At 36.2% G+C, this 14,922-nt stretch overlaps 1 protein-coding gene across 1 annotated transcript in view; it reads left to right on the top strand.

Moving 5' to 3' along the window:
- Positions 1 to 14,922, top strand: part of GPC5 (glypican 5) — an 827,733-nt gene that overhangs the window by 181,613 nt on the left and 631,198 nt on the right. The window contains 2 exon segments of the mRNA XM_030036731.2: positions 72 to 205; positions 4,337 to 4,462. Of these exon segments, the coding sequence (XP_029892591.2) occupies positions 72 to 205; positions 4,337 to 4,462 (260 nt within the window).

Here is a 14,922-nt window from a genome sequence, read left to right as displayed (position 1 = left end):
TGAATTGTGACGTACATAGTTTTTGTTTACATGTGTTCTTTTCTTCTTCTTCTGGCTTTTTTTCCTTTTAGGTGAACAAGGTATGTGGTCCTCCTGTGAGGAAGCCTACACAGTCTCCAGGTCGCTCCTTTGATCAGAACAAAGATAATCAAGGGTTGAAGATGTTCTCAAGAGACAGTGAAGAAACCCTTGCCAACAGAAGAAAGTAAGAAAGATATTAGTTTTACACTCAGAAAGAAAGAATGAAGTAAGCCATTAATTTTACAACAGAACAGATTATATTCAATGCAATGGCATGCATTACTAGGGAATAAATAAAGGCTGCAAAGAATGAAGCATTTCAGCAATGCAATCTGCTCGGTTACATTTTGGAAAGAATAATTTCATGGCTAGATTTTATTTTCTGAAATAATGTACATATGACCAGAGGCATTTGGTGTAGTTTAGAGTACTTAAAAAAATGGATAACATTGGTAGAATATGAACATTAACTCTATCTTTATGAGTAAATTTTCAAATTACCTTTAACTTGCACATCAGCAGACATTACTAAATCTGTCAAAAAGTGATTGTGACTTTTATCGGAAGACTATTTGTACAAAATGATCAGACAGAAAAAAATGAATGACTGTTCTTACATACCTTTCTACTGTAAGAAATGAGACAACTAAGCATTTGGGGCTAAATCTTGAAGTTCTCGTTCAAGCAAGTCCAGCTGAGTTATTTTCTCTGGCTCTTTTGCCAGTATACGGTGAATTGAGGTGACTGCAAGGACTTGGAGATTTGGTTTATACCTGGCTCAGCATTACAGGGTAAAATTTGCCTAACTGCATATGATCCAGGCGTTTAAGCTGCCACTGTAGTCTATGGAGAGGAGGACTCAATTCAGCTGCCCACACAACTACAAGCACCCAGTGCCACTTGAGGATACCCTCGGGTATCCCAGCTGATCTGCTGCTGCCAAGAAGGATGCAGGTGTCCTGTAAATTGTATTGTATATTCCAGCCTTCTGCAGATATCCTGGGTAGCTGAGGGCATCTCAAAGGCCAGTCTATCTTTAGACAAATTAATCAAGCATTTAACGACAATAAGGAGTAATAGCACTGTAAGGAGTAAGGATAGTATTACAGTTGAGACTAAAGGCCCTATTATGCAAATAAAGTACAAAGTTAAAATTAGAAATTTCATTTCTATCACAGTATTTGCTAAAATACAGAGAGGTTTTCTTTGTTCTCTGTTTCCTCTCATTTCACTTTGAAGTGCAGAAGGAAACTGAAGTGAGAGAATTTCAGGGAATAGTTGCTCACTCCTGATGTCTGGAGAAGAAAAAGTGCCTCTGAACTTCAAAGACAGACCATTCTTGTTAGTGCAAGGTCCTTCATGTTCCAAATAGTGGAGAAAAAAAAACCCAAAACCAAACACAGGATTTAGAGAACATTGTGGGAATGGAAAGAGCTGCAAAACGCAAGTTTGCTTTAGCCAGCACAGAAGTTCATCAGGCAATACCCATTATACAGCAAAATTTTCTCTGTGTTATGTAGCTAAGCAAGTTCTTGATGTTTTCTGATTGCTAGCACTCTGCAAACATGAAACTGAATTGTAAAATCTCACTTAATCCAGGACTGTTCCATGTTTCAAAATAAGTGGTGTCTGGATTGACCTCAGGGAGATTGCCCAAATGACCTGAAGGGGCACGAGAGGCAGTGGGCAGCACGAAGCAATGCTTTTTTACCATGACTTCCACCGGCCTGAGGTGATGGAAACTCTTCATGGCGTGCAACAGGCGCTGCACCAAAAAGGGGGAGCGGGGAGAAAGCTTGAGGTCCACTGACACAGATTTCAGTTTAACAACTTCATAGTTGATACCATCTTCATTGGCTGCCTCCTGGATCACCTCCTTCCTTATTAGTCACAATCGCTTTATATTTCACTTTATATTCCCATGGCAACTGTAACAATGCCTCACATGGAAGAGCGACTTCAGTAAACGTTTGCAGCCTGCTTTTAAGGAAGTGCTGTTCTCTGAGTCTAACTCCGCTTTATTTACCTCCCATGTACTTTGGCAGCAGGTTGCTGGCAGCAACTTTCACAGGCTTCAGCAGAAAAGCATAGGCTTCTCCCAAACTGTGTAGACTTGATCGTTGACAGTTATCTGAGGGAAAACAAATGAACAAAATGATTCCATTAAATGTGTGACTCCTAAGAGTTCCCCGATTTCCTAAGATTTTTCAAATGCATCTCCAGATGAAAGTTTACATTTTACAGTACGTGGTGGACTACATCTGCCTGAACTTTTCCTACATTATTTTTACCATCAGACCTAAGCCGGTATTTTCTAGTACTATGTGATACAAGATGAAAAGGAAATTTCTCTGTGCTTTTGACACCAAAAATTGTCAGATGAATTTAAAAAAATTCTAAGCAGAACCTTTGATAGTAACATACAAACTTGAAAGTATATAATGCTTTTTCCTCCAGAACTTAACATTGCAGACAGCTTTTAGCATGGAGAACAAAATTGTAAAAAAAATGAACATTTCCATATAAACAGATAAGAAGTATCTGCAGCTTCCACTGACTGTAATTGCACATTTGTGCTCAACTGCCTATAATTACATGCTATCTGGTCCAGAAGATGATGATGTGAAAATTGACATTCATGCCATCTGCCCTTCTAACTACTTTGGTCAGACATCAACAGGGGCTGAAATCAGTTATTACTTCTGTATTAACTTTAGCTTTGCCTCAGGATGTATTTACTAATAAACTGAATGACCTTTCTGTTAGAATGCGGTTTGTCACAAGATATTAGGGCAGCTGTATTTATTTCAGTTTCTGTGTTACACATGGATTGATTCTGCAGAAGAAGAAATTCCAACTATTTACTATGAGAGGACTCTCTAAACACTAGTTTTCATCCAGAATGTAAAGCCAAAGCATAGACAAAATCAAAATCAATCCCACTCAATGGGAAATGGAGGAAAATTGCAAACATACTGCGCACACTGGATGCAATTTTGGGGATGGAGAAATACAAGATACAACTATTTATGGCTGACAGAGTGTGGATGAACCATATTTACATATTTAAAATATATTGTGCCTAGGCAATTTTATGATGCATAGTCAAAATTGACCCTACCTGAGATTTTCAGAACTCCAGTTTTAGACTTAGTAGGGCACTTATATCACATTTAATAGGCATAGTAAATCTAAATCACTGTGGTTTGTGTAAAATATTTGCCCTACAGTTACAAGAAAGAACATCTGGCTTTTTAAATGACGGGACTGTATATAATCACTCATGTTTTAATTTGGAGTAAACAATTAATTTAATTCCTTATGCCATTTTAGGCCTATGTTGACTAAATATAGGGAAATGTATAGAATATTTCTGGCATTTTTTCACAACTCCAGACACCATACAAGAAGTTAAAGTGAAGCTTGCGGGCTTGCAGAGCAATGAGTACAGCATTTGCTGGTGCCTTTCTTTGTGCCTGCAGGTCATAGATAACTCAGTATAGTGTGATGTTCTAAACCAGAATGAGTAAATATTTTAATTTTTCACAGCAGGAATGGGTCTCCCAGGAAGAGACTTTCAATACAATTTATAAACATAAATATCACAATCCAGTTAAAAACATACTAACTAAAAATTCATTCATTTGTTTTGATTTAAGTACAAAAACTTATCATTAGCTCTGGGCATCTTGACAATTATTTAAAATAGCAATACATAATTTATAACCTACCAGCACAGCACATGATAAAACTGATGTCATTTTTCAGACAGTTATTTAAGTATCCACTAAATATTTAACACCTACATCTTAAACCCATCTTACCTAAATCTTGAGTTGCTCCATAACTCTAACAAATATTCTTTGTAGTATTTGTAACACTATGTAGGGGACTAGTTGATAGCACTTCTGAAAAACAGATGATTTATTGATAGACATCTATTTTTGTATTTGCTATGCTTTTTTTTTGGAACATTTTTTAGTATATTTGTACAAATGTAGCATTGCAAACTGTATCACAACTCTGCAAGAAAATTTCAGCTTGGAGGAAAATAATTCCTGTTCCAAAGCATGAGTAAAGTGGTTTTGTTCACTTTGACCAGTAAGAGTATCAGCTTTGTAAACTACTGACATGTATCTGAGAGAATCAAACTTATCTAACAGGAAATTGACAAATTGATTTAAAAAATCATTGGAACCAATGGAGAGTAATAGAATAAGCACATTCTTTATCTTCTTGTAGAAACACACAATGGCGGTACTGCTTAATGTTATTGATTGACACTGTCAATTATTTCCCGTGTTCCCCTGTGCAGAGAATTTATCAGCCACCTCCGGCTCTACGGAGCCTTTTACGGCGGCCTGGCTGATCAGCCGTGCAGTAATGAGTTGGCAGCTGCTGATGGACTCCCGTGTTGGAATGGAGAAGATGTTGTAAGAAGGTACCTTTGTGACTCACTTTCGTCTTTCCGTTTGTATTTCGTGGTCTCTAAAGGAGCTTCCAGCTCAAGTACATTGTTTCCCTAGATATGTGTCAAGGTTAGTTTGAAAAACAAATCAGGGTGGGTTTCCTTCTCTCAGGCTTCACCTGTAAACCGCAAAAAAAAATCTGCCTGTGTCTCTGTATTGAGAAAAACAAAGAATTCTGCTGTTCTTCAGACATTTTTCCTTCAAATTTATGGCACCTAAACATATACTGGAAAAGAAGCTGAATTGGCATTTACAAAATACAGTTGCAGAAAAAGAATATGGATTTTTCTTTGAGCTTGATCTTTATGAAGCGCTCCTTTTAATACAGAGTATGTGATAACAGACTCAAGCTATTTGCTTAAAACTTTCTCTGACTCTGAAGAATCAAGTAATCTCTTAATATGTATGGTTTCTCAGGAGACAGCTAAAAGTTAAAACACGAAGATAAAACATTTTAGAGGTGAAACACATGTATTTTTTTATGTATGCAGCATCTTGGGAGACATCATTCAGCAGCAATGGCAAAGAAGAGATAATAATGAACTGCTATGCTCCTGGATGTGTATCTCTGGAATCAATATATTTCACAGCTTACAAAATACTAGCATTTGTGGATGTCAGAAGGATTGTCAGAGAGCTGTTCTCTATGGTTTTGCTTTATTGCTCTCATCACCAGAACAAGTATTTCTCTGAGCACGAAGTCCTTGTGATGACAGAGAGCAAAATATTAAAAGGTTCATTGCAATTACTTTTTTATAAAGATCATGCTGTTAATACAGCATTTATTAGTAGGTAATATCAAAGGTCATTTCAAAGAAGGTGGCTAAAGGCTGTGAAGTGAGTTAAAGTGGGAGATAGCTGGTACCAAGTAGAAGGAACAGTGACAGCCTGCACCTTCAGGTGTCTCTAAAAAGGTTAGGTAGCAGCTGTAATTTATTGATCAATGATACCTAAGGAAACTTAATGGATACCCTTTCAGCAAACAGCTACAGGCCTACTTTTCTTTATCTTCTTGGGTAGTCCAATGCTTTGGCAGCACCACGGCCCAATAAGTGGTTAACTCCCGTGATAGTCTCATTGGGAACCTTTGTCTTAAGCTTTCAACAATCTTCTCAAGATGATGTGTTCCTTCTTTAGATATCTATATTTGAGATTTAATATCAACTTTACCTCCTGGCTTTTGTTTTGCTGCCCCTCCCCAAATAAGTTATGCTATTCCTACCAGATGTTTCAGTAACACTTTGAAGTAAGCATCCTGTAATTACAGATTTCCTAAGAACAAGGTACTTGTATCATTACTTGTGGCTGCTTACAGTCTTACTATTAATATGTTATATCTTTTCAAGCCTATATTATTATATTATATGGTACTATTATGTTTTAGTTATTATTATTAACATTATTAATGTGTTATATCTTCTCAAACCTATATTATTATATTATATGGTATTATTGTATTTTAGTTATATTATTATACTATGTTTATACTATAGCACTATACTGTTTGATTTTGATTGATTAGACACTAAAGTCCTTACACAGAAATGAGACATTCTACTAAATACTAGACCATAGTGTTTTTTAAAAGTAATTTAATTTGACTAAATATATTTAATTAATGCAATTTATTTGTGGATCAACCTAAAGATATAACTGGTGACAAAAGCACTATATCTTAAAAGTAAGACCACTTTGATATTAGTTTAACTTATAAATTTCCTTACTAAAATATTTTGTTTTCGTATGTATGTTAATATATATATTTATATTTTTGGTCAGTAAATTTTAGTGTTAACTTCCTGAAAGAGCTGAAGTGTAGATAATATGTAGAAGTACAGACAGCTGATTAAAACCAGAAGAGCAGGATGCTCTGAGTTGCTCCAGGTTATCAACTGGAGCTGAGACCTGCAGATTAGTTCCTACATCTCAGTACCTTTACTTGTACACGAAATATGTTGTGGTACATATTCTCCTGCTTCAGTAGCTATATGGAGGTGCTCACATTTGTCCTCTTCCTCCCCTTCATTTTGCCTCATTACTCAGTTAAAATGTCCTTTGTTCAATTTTATTTGTTTATATTTGTTCTTTTGTAACTGAAGGGGAAAAAAATCTTTCCTGCGCTTTGACTGAGATCAGGGGTTTTTTTACTATTATTATTATTATTATTACAGAACTGTTAATCTAGGGAAAAATGGGCACTCTCTTCTTTTTGTGCTTAGGCACATATGTGTGCCTGCTATGAAAACAAGGCACATGTGACACAAGCATGCAGGAGAGGGGCACACGCATTGGGCGTGCAATGCCTGGAGATTTCTCTTGGTTATGGAAAGTCAAAGTCAGCCTCAGAAACACACTCAAACAAACAAATTATACAAATTCAGAAACAAGGAGGTTGTGTTTGAGGAAGAAAGGCTCCTGATCTGCGCCACAAATTATGCTGGGAAATGACATTTGAAACGGATCAATGAATCAATCAACTAGCAAAGAGATCTGATGGCAGATGAGCAGCATCCGAAGTGATTGTCTTGGGGATATCGTGAAGGGAAATTAAGACATCAGGCTTTGGGAATGTGGACTGGAGGCAGTGAGCCTAACCATTGTGCAGGCAAACCAGATTAGAAGGGACTAGTAACATGCAAAAACCAGGGTAAGCCATTCAGAATGATCTTGATGAAACTCAGCCTGAGCCCAGTTTTAGCATTTTCAGGAAAGCTGTGGCATACTCCTAGAGTGTTCCCAGAAGTATTATGAGATCAATCGAGAATCTAGGAAACTCAGCTTACAAAAAAGGAGTCAAGGAATTAGATTTCTTTAACCTGGAAAAGAAAAACTGTTAAGAGAAAATGCAAAGTGCAAACAGGCTGTTGCTAGGGGAAAGAAAAGTGTCTGTTACTTGCTTCCGTAATGGCTAGGACACATAGCAAACATTTAAAATATATTCTGATTAAATATTAGGGAGATTTTTCTAGTGGCAAGGACAATGAGGGACAAAACCAGGTAGTTTTGGGGTCCAGAATCTGCCTGAAGGAGGATGTTTAAGAACAGGCAAGACAAGGCACTGAGAAATGATGCAGCAAAAGCTGATTTTCCTAGGAGATATGGAGATAAATTGGATAACCTCTTAAAATCTCCTCCAGCCCTCTGATTCTGAATCTAGGATTATCTAAATCCTGTGTTGCTCAACTTCTGTTGCCATGATGCCAGGATACTGTGACATTTTAGAAGCAATAATGACCGGAGCAGGCATCATCGTTTTTCTCTGTAAATACTGAAGAACACCTGAACCTGTACACTCACTCTCTTTTCTTCTTTTTTTTTTTCTTCCCCCGCCCCCCCCCCTAGTAATAAATAAAGATATTGGTGAATTCATCTGTGCAGTGTTCCTGGCAAAGATGGGGGAAAGTCGGTATGTTCAAATTAGTTAAAGATAAATAGATTTTATCCGGTTTGAGATTCTTCATAATTGCCATCTGGTTTTGCCTTCTATTTAAAAATCATGTGCCATAGCTGGTAATGACTGCAATTTTGGGCCTGACATGGGAAAGCAATATCATAAGCTACATAATCCTGGTGTGAGTGTATCAGGACCTGAAGAGATTGCTGAGACTGTTTACTGTATCTGTGTTTCAAGCTGCAAGTGGCAATAAGCCCTGGAGACAGAAGATAGATATGTTTTAAAAAAATCTTTGCAGTTCTTCTTTCTCTTTTCCGTACATTTTTCTAAAGGAAGTAGTTCAAGGTTTTAACAGCTATAATATCATATCTCAGATAAATCTTACAGCCTTTGCTGTTTCTAATACCATCTAAGAGATTATCAAGCCTGCATGGGAAAAGGTCAGAAAAAGAAAAAGAGGGTATTACTGAAATGAAAGCTTACTTAACAGTTTACATTTCATATGCTTGAGCTGTTTCTTTTTTTGGTTCAAGCCTTTTTTTTTTTCTTTTTTTTTCCCAAATCGTAATGTCATGTCAATATGGCCCTTGATTCTGAAACTAGAAATTGTTCTGAATCTAGCCTGTCACACAGTGGAGGCTCATGCTTTTATCAAAAACTGAGACCAGAATCCCCAAATTCCTGTATTTGTGTCAGGCAAGACTGGTAGTGGGCAGGACTTGCAGGAGCAAGACTACTCTCGCAAGGTCCACATCACTGCAGAATGAGGGACGGGACGTCTCAGAGGAGTCTTCAGCCCTTCCACTGTTTTACCCAATTGTGTGACTACAGTGGTGGGGCATGAAATTCAAACTTCAGTTTTAAAGGCATAACTGAGTGCCACGATGCAGTACCTGGAATTTAGTGTTACGGGATTCATTAGGTTCAACGGAAAAAGAGGAATTGCAATTAATAAGTCATGCACTACCAAAGCATATGAGAAGAACTGCATGCATCAGTTTGGACTTTCAGTGGATCTTAGCATTAAAGCTAAAATAACTGGAGTTGTGCAAATAGACTGAGATTGTTCTCATTCATGAACATAAAGTGGTTTAACTGACATTTATACAGTTTGGGTACTCCAGAGTGCCTGGCTAGAATGTGAAGAGAGATGGATTAAAAATCCACAGAGCAGTGATTCCACTGAAATAAAAATAGATATGAGAGAAGAAAATAGTAAAATTATGTGTGTTGAAGGATTCAGGAGTAATGGAGATTATTAAAAACAGCTAATCAAGTTTGGAAGGAAGAGTTTCATATCTAAAGTATCCAAATTAAGAGGAATTAAACAGCATGATTGATTTTAATTGCTGAGCAAGTTGTTAGAAAGTGATTATAATAAGCATCTATCATCAAATAAATGCTTAGCTTTAGCACAGCTCTTAGGCTGGGGAAAGGAATTTTCTCTTTTGATTCTTAAATATTCTGAAACAAGAGTACCATCCTGAATCTGTTCTTAGTCAACAAGTAAAGATAAATGGTGATATAAGGAGACCTAATGAATTCCTTTTAGTTTTCTTCTATTTGAGCTCGTCATCACTTTAGAATGAAGCAGAATGTAAACTGCCATCAAAGGCACCGCTTGCCACCTATGGAAAAGATTTGCCTGAGCAACTTGGCTCTTACTGCTTTGCCTAATACGCTATTGCCAACAAGGACCAGTGACAGATGTGTAGAGAAAAAACCAATTGTAAATATGTGCTTCCTCACAATCTGCAAATTTGGAAATGCCTGACCCAGAGCTGTGAATGTTCAGTCTTCCCACAAACTCATAAAATCTTAGCACCAATAGCGTTCCACAGCAAGCTAACCAGAACTTTTCAGATACCAAAACACTGAGTCAACTTCAGAGGTAAATGGTGGATAAAGATATTTTTAGGCTGACTGTTTTGTAAGGAAAATGAAAATTAAATAAATTGTTAAATCCAAATGCCTGAAATCTGAAGTATTTTTGTTTTGAATTGCTGCTGCCCCTTTAAGGATGCTTGGAAGTGAAGTCACCTGGACTGTAATGAAAAATCAGGTCATCTGGTCTGTAAGAACATGGGGCTCTAAAGGTCCTCCCTGAATTCAGGAGGATTTTTTCATTACAATTTATACATATTCATTAGGAAAACTACTGACATCAGGATATGTTTGATGACTAATGAGCAACACCGTTAATTTTACCACTGCCTGCCCCCCCCTCCGTCACAAATCATTTCTTATTGATCCTACTTGACTTGTTACAAGAATGAGAGGGGCTTATGATGAATTTTTATGTGTCAACGTAGAAAACAAAAGGCATTTCTACTTCTGGCATCAACATGTAATTGAATAACAAAAAATAATTATATTATTCTAGTTGCTGGTTTTCTGGAGGTAACTTTTTGTCATCTTTTCTTTTGATAAACCTTAAACATTATTTTTAGGTTAGCTTAATGAATTTCGGGATTCTAGTGGAGAATATAATCTGAACTATTCATTCCAGAGAAAGACAAAAATTAGAAGAAAGAAGGATACTGGCTTGATGATAGATTATATAAAAACTAGGTAGTTTATATGAGAGCTGAAATTCAGATCCCTGTGTCAGATGGTTTTAGGAGATCCAAGTCTGACATCAGGGGAGAAAAATAAATCGATCCCTTTGTTTATATTAGTTGTGGGGTTTGTTCTCTGTTCTATCATGAGATATAAAAATAAAATAATTCCTGCTTTCATAGTGGTAATATCAGTTCTCAATATATACTTAGATAAACCCCATGACTCTTGAGGATGGAATTTATTTAATTATGTAAAAGCAGCAAAATATGTATTGCATTTGATTACCTGAAAATAAATGATCTATTTTTCCTTTTGTTTGCTTGAGCAAATATATAATTTTCTGGAGTGTTTCTCCTAGAAACATTTGAGTCATTTGTCATGCACAGCAGGGGTTGTAATAGAAGAGTTCTAACACCAGGTGAATTAATTTTTATTAAGCTGGTACTGATTTACAAAATGTATTGACTTTTAAATTGAAATACATTAGAGCCACGTTAAATAAATAATATCGTTTATAAAGTCACAGAAGGCTGTTGAAAGATAGGCATGAGAAAGAACAGTGACCAAGGATATTCTAAGAGTTTGAATTATGGCATCATCATACCTTCATTTTGGTGTGTTTTGTTCTTTCATTTTATACAGTCATAGAAAAATACACTTACTCCAGGATTTAGTATTAGTGATGACTCTTAGAGGTTTTCCTAGGGAATTCAGGACTACTTTACCATAGTTTATGACATGAAACAATGGAGGCAAAAAAAAAATCTATCATCTCCTTTTTGTATAATACGGTTTCATATTAATACCAAGGAAAACTCATACAAGAGGCTTTGCTGCATAGTTCAAAAATAAGCCCAACATAAAATAAATAACTGTGAATCATAGTGGGTTATACAAGACAGAAGATTTGTGTATTTGTGCCTCACTGAAGTTCTTATAAAAGAAATGTGATCTAACTGAATTCAACTTTGATATACAGGATATCTTTCAAATAATAAGTTCAGTGATATTTTACAATGAGGGCCCTTTCACACAGTGATGTTCTGCAACATTTTATATTTCTAAAAACAAATTATTTATCACCTTTAGCCATGGCAATTTAATACAACAGCTCTCAATGAATTTTTTAAACAGTATTTTGGGTTGTGAAAGATCTTCTATGGGGTCCTCTTTCACTGTAATGTTCACAGCAGTCCTCTATAAACACTGCAGGCTAACCAGTCCAGACAGCAAACTTCTGTGTGCTGATGTTCAGCACCGCAGCACTCACAGATATTCCTTTCAACCTTTGTATTGCTATGTGACGTCTGGCAAAGACTTTTCTCTTGCCAGCTATAGGTCGGATTTTCATTGAGCATCCTGCACCAGCTGTGAAAATACGCTACTGAAACTTAGATTGTGATGGGGTTTTTGTTTTTTACATTTTCACAGCTGACTTAGATACTCAAGCAGGGTGATTTGAGAGATCTGGAAACTGATTGGGAGTCTTATGTGAAAACCACTGATGTTTCCTGTGTGTCTAATGGCAAAAGTTTGCAGTAAGTTTTTCTCTATTTCAGAAAAAATTTGCTTTATATAGTCCTATTTTGGTGAATATTCTGTAGATCTTTATGTATACAGCTTGATTTTGTTGATGTTGTTTGTGTAATACAGATGATAAAAAATTGGTATTTGTAAGTTTTATTGATGCATTCAAAGAATGAGTTCACTCATTAGTTTTTCTAGAAGTAAATATTATTCTTTCCAATTATATCAAATTCTTCTTGCTGCTTTTGTAGTCAAAAGAATCATTAGATCCTCTCTAATGAAGTAAAACTAATCTGCCATTCACAACTGGGAGTCTACGAGCGTGTACTTCAAAATACCGTATCTTCTGTTCTCTTTAATAAAAGTTAAGGTTTCTTATCTTCCTTAGCAGCCCGGCTTCTTCTTGTATTCCTTTAGAATTATATGAAGAGAGGCACAAGTTGCCTTATATTCATTAAAATGACTATTTTGTTCTAACTGTTTCTATTCTAACACTACATTCTTAGGGCTAAAGTTTTTTAGCACTCACCCACATGTGGGCACTCAGGAAATTTAAGCTGAACTAATGAAGACTGTGAATTTAGAAATCAGTGACATTAGCTCATTTTTTCCTCAGTTCATTGAATGAATAAACCAAACTGAAGCTACTTTAATTCAGAAAGAATTTTAATTATTAAAGCATAGTATCCCACACAGAAGTTTAATCATGTTTTGCTAGCCCGTGTAATGCATTTGCATCTTTAATACGTTCCAAGTGATGTTTTGAGCTTAGCCATGTAGGCATGCACATACCTGCTATGAGTGCTTCAGTGACAACTATCTCTGAAAAAAGACTGAAGCAAAACCTAACGAAAAGGACATGAACACACTTATATATGCCATGCTGCAGGCTTAGTAAATGACCCAGTCAAGCACTAGTGTGAATAGTCACGTCCAAATCTGAAAGGTTTTCATGTTCAAGTACTGCCTAAGATTTCATGAGAAGTTATTATGAAGAACAGATCAAAGCAGCAGAATTAAATTGTTAGATTCATGCAACAGGAGACTGTTCAGATTATTCCCAAATACATACTTGCTACCTATGAGGCAGAGAAAGAAAATATGAAGCATAAAACACAGTCCAAACTCACAATGAACTGTTTTCCTTCCACAATAAAAGAGATCTCTCTGCTGCTTGTAATAGGCAGGAGTACCAGCAGACCTTCCTTCAGACTGTTAGGAATCGTGATGTATATTTGAGAAAAATCCCATGACTATGGATGGAGGGATTGCACTGTAGCATACTGCTGTGTAATAATATGTAGCTTTTCCTCCTAAGGAGTGTGAGGTGTGAATCTCTGTCACGTTAATTTTTAAACACATTTATGTCTTATGTTAATAAGAGCTTGCTGTGCTAAAACTTGTGATATTATTCATCTCTTTTTCAGTAAAGAGAGAAATGGACCCTTGTAGGATGCAATTCATTTACTCTTTAAATGGCTGGATAGAACTTCCTAGAAGGACTTGTTTCTCCCCCTCGGCTGTAAAGGGTGTCAGTCTAAAGGTAGTGGTAGAATTTGTGTTATCTAAGTTTAAAATATCTAAAAGCAAACTAATACGAAGCATCTATGCTGAGATTAAAAACCAAAATACGCTAAACACTAAGTGTTAAACCTGGGAGATTGATCCAGAACCATTATGCCTAAGTGTTTGGGATAATTCACCAGAAAACTAGGTACGCATGTTGATCCGTATTCTGAAAGTAATGATGTCATGTAGCAGTGTTGATCAATTTCTGCTAGTGCTGATCTTCTGCTCAAAGTGATGTATGAAGGTAACTGGGGTAACCAGTATAAAGAATTACGCAGGACCAAGCACCACTCTAGCTCTTTCTCAGTACCTTTGATCAAAGATGGAACATATTCTGAATAAGGTATAAAACTTTCTGTTTTGCATAGTTTCTTAAAGTTGTTTCGTTTTAAGGGTTAGATAAAATTGGGAATGGATTTGGAGAGAGTTAGGGTGTTTATGGAAAGAATATGAAATTTTTTTTCATTTTCCCTCTGTTTCCTAAGCCTATTTTCACTGCAGGACAGGTTATGGCATCTAGAACTCCAGGTTTTACGTCTCCAGTTCTTATAAAGTGCTATAAAAACTCGTATGTTTGTGTCCTTTTTCCAAATATGATGACAACAATATTTGAGAGAAGCTTATGTTCCTGTACGTGAGTACGTTCCTACTAATCCTTCTTTTAATATGTCTTACTTTCATATCCTGATGTCTTTAAAACCTCTGAATCACACATAAGTACAACAATAATAGAGGAAGCAATAAGCCTATCCTATGTTACAGTCTAATAAAACTGCTTTTTTTTTGTTTGTTTAATGAAATACTTCTGGAATCTACAAAGATAGCATGGCAGATAGCTAATATTATTGCCTTCAGTTCAAACATCAAAGCAACACGTTCTATTCTATTTAGGGAAGAAAAATATATTATCAGTGCATCTTGAAATCCTTGTACAGAAGCTGTTTAAAATAAATAAAAATAATTTTAAAAGTCCTAACAAACAATGTTTTTGATATAAGGATGTTTCATTTTCCATTGAAAAGCATTAAACATGGTCAGTTAACATGCTGCAGTTCTGAACGGTAGAAGAGCAGTACTGGATGGTACAGTGGTTCTAGACAGCAGCTAATGGAGAGAGACTGCATAAATCATTACAGTTATTTTTTGAGCAAAAGCCTCCTGTATTTGCAGATTATCACTATCTTTTCTTCAGTTCCTTGAACAGGAATCCCAAGATAAGGGCAACTGGCTCTTGACTGCATGTATTTCTAGCACAGGAAAGATTTGACTATGGTCCAAACCAATGAAAACTCATTCTGGAGTACTGCCCTTCAGCCTTTTGACAGCACAGACTGTATTCACAGAGATCTTGGCAGTAATCATTTAATTTCAAATCCATAT

Source organism: Aquila chrysaetos, chromosome 14 (genome assembly GCF_900496995.4).
Source record: "Aquila chrysaetos chrysaetos chromosome 14, bAquChr1.4, whole genome shotgun sequence".
In the NCBI taxonomy this organism is placed as follows: Eukaryota; Metazoa; Chordata; class Aves; order Accipitriformes; family Accipitridae; genus Aquila; species Aquila chrysaetos.
This window is presented reverse-complemented; position numbering and strand designations above follow the sequence as displayed.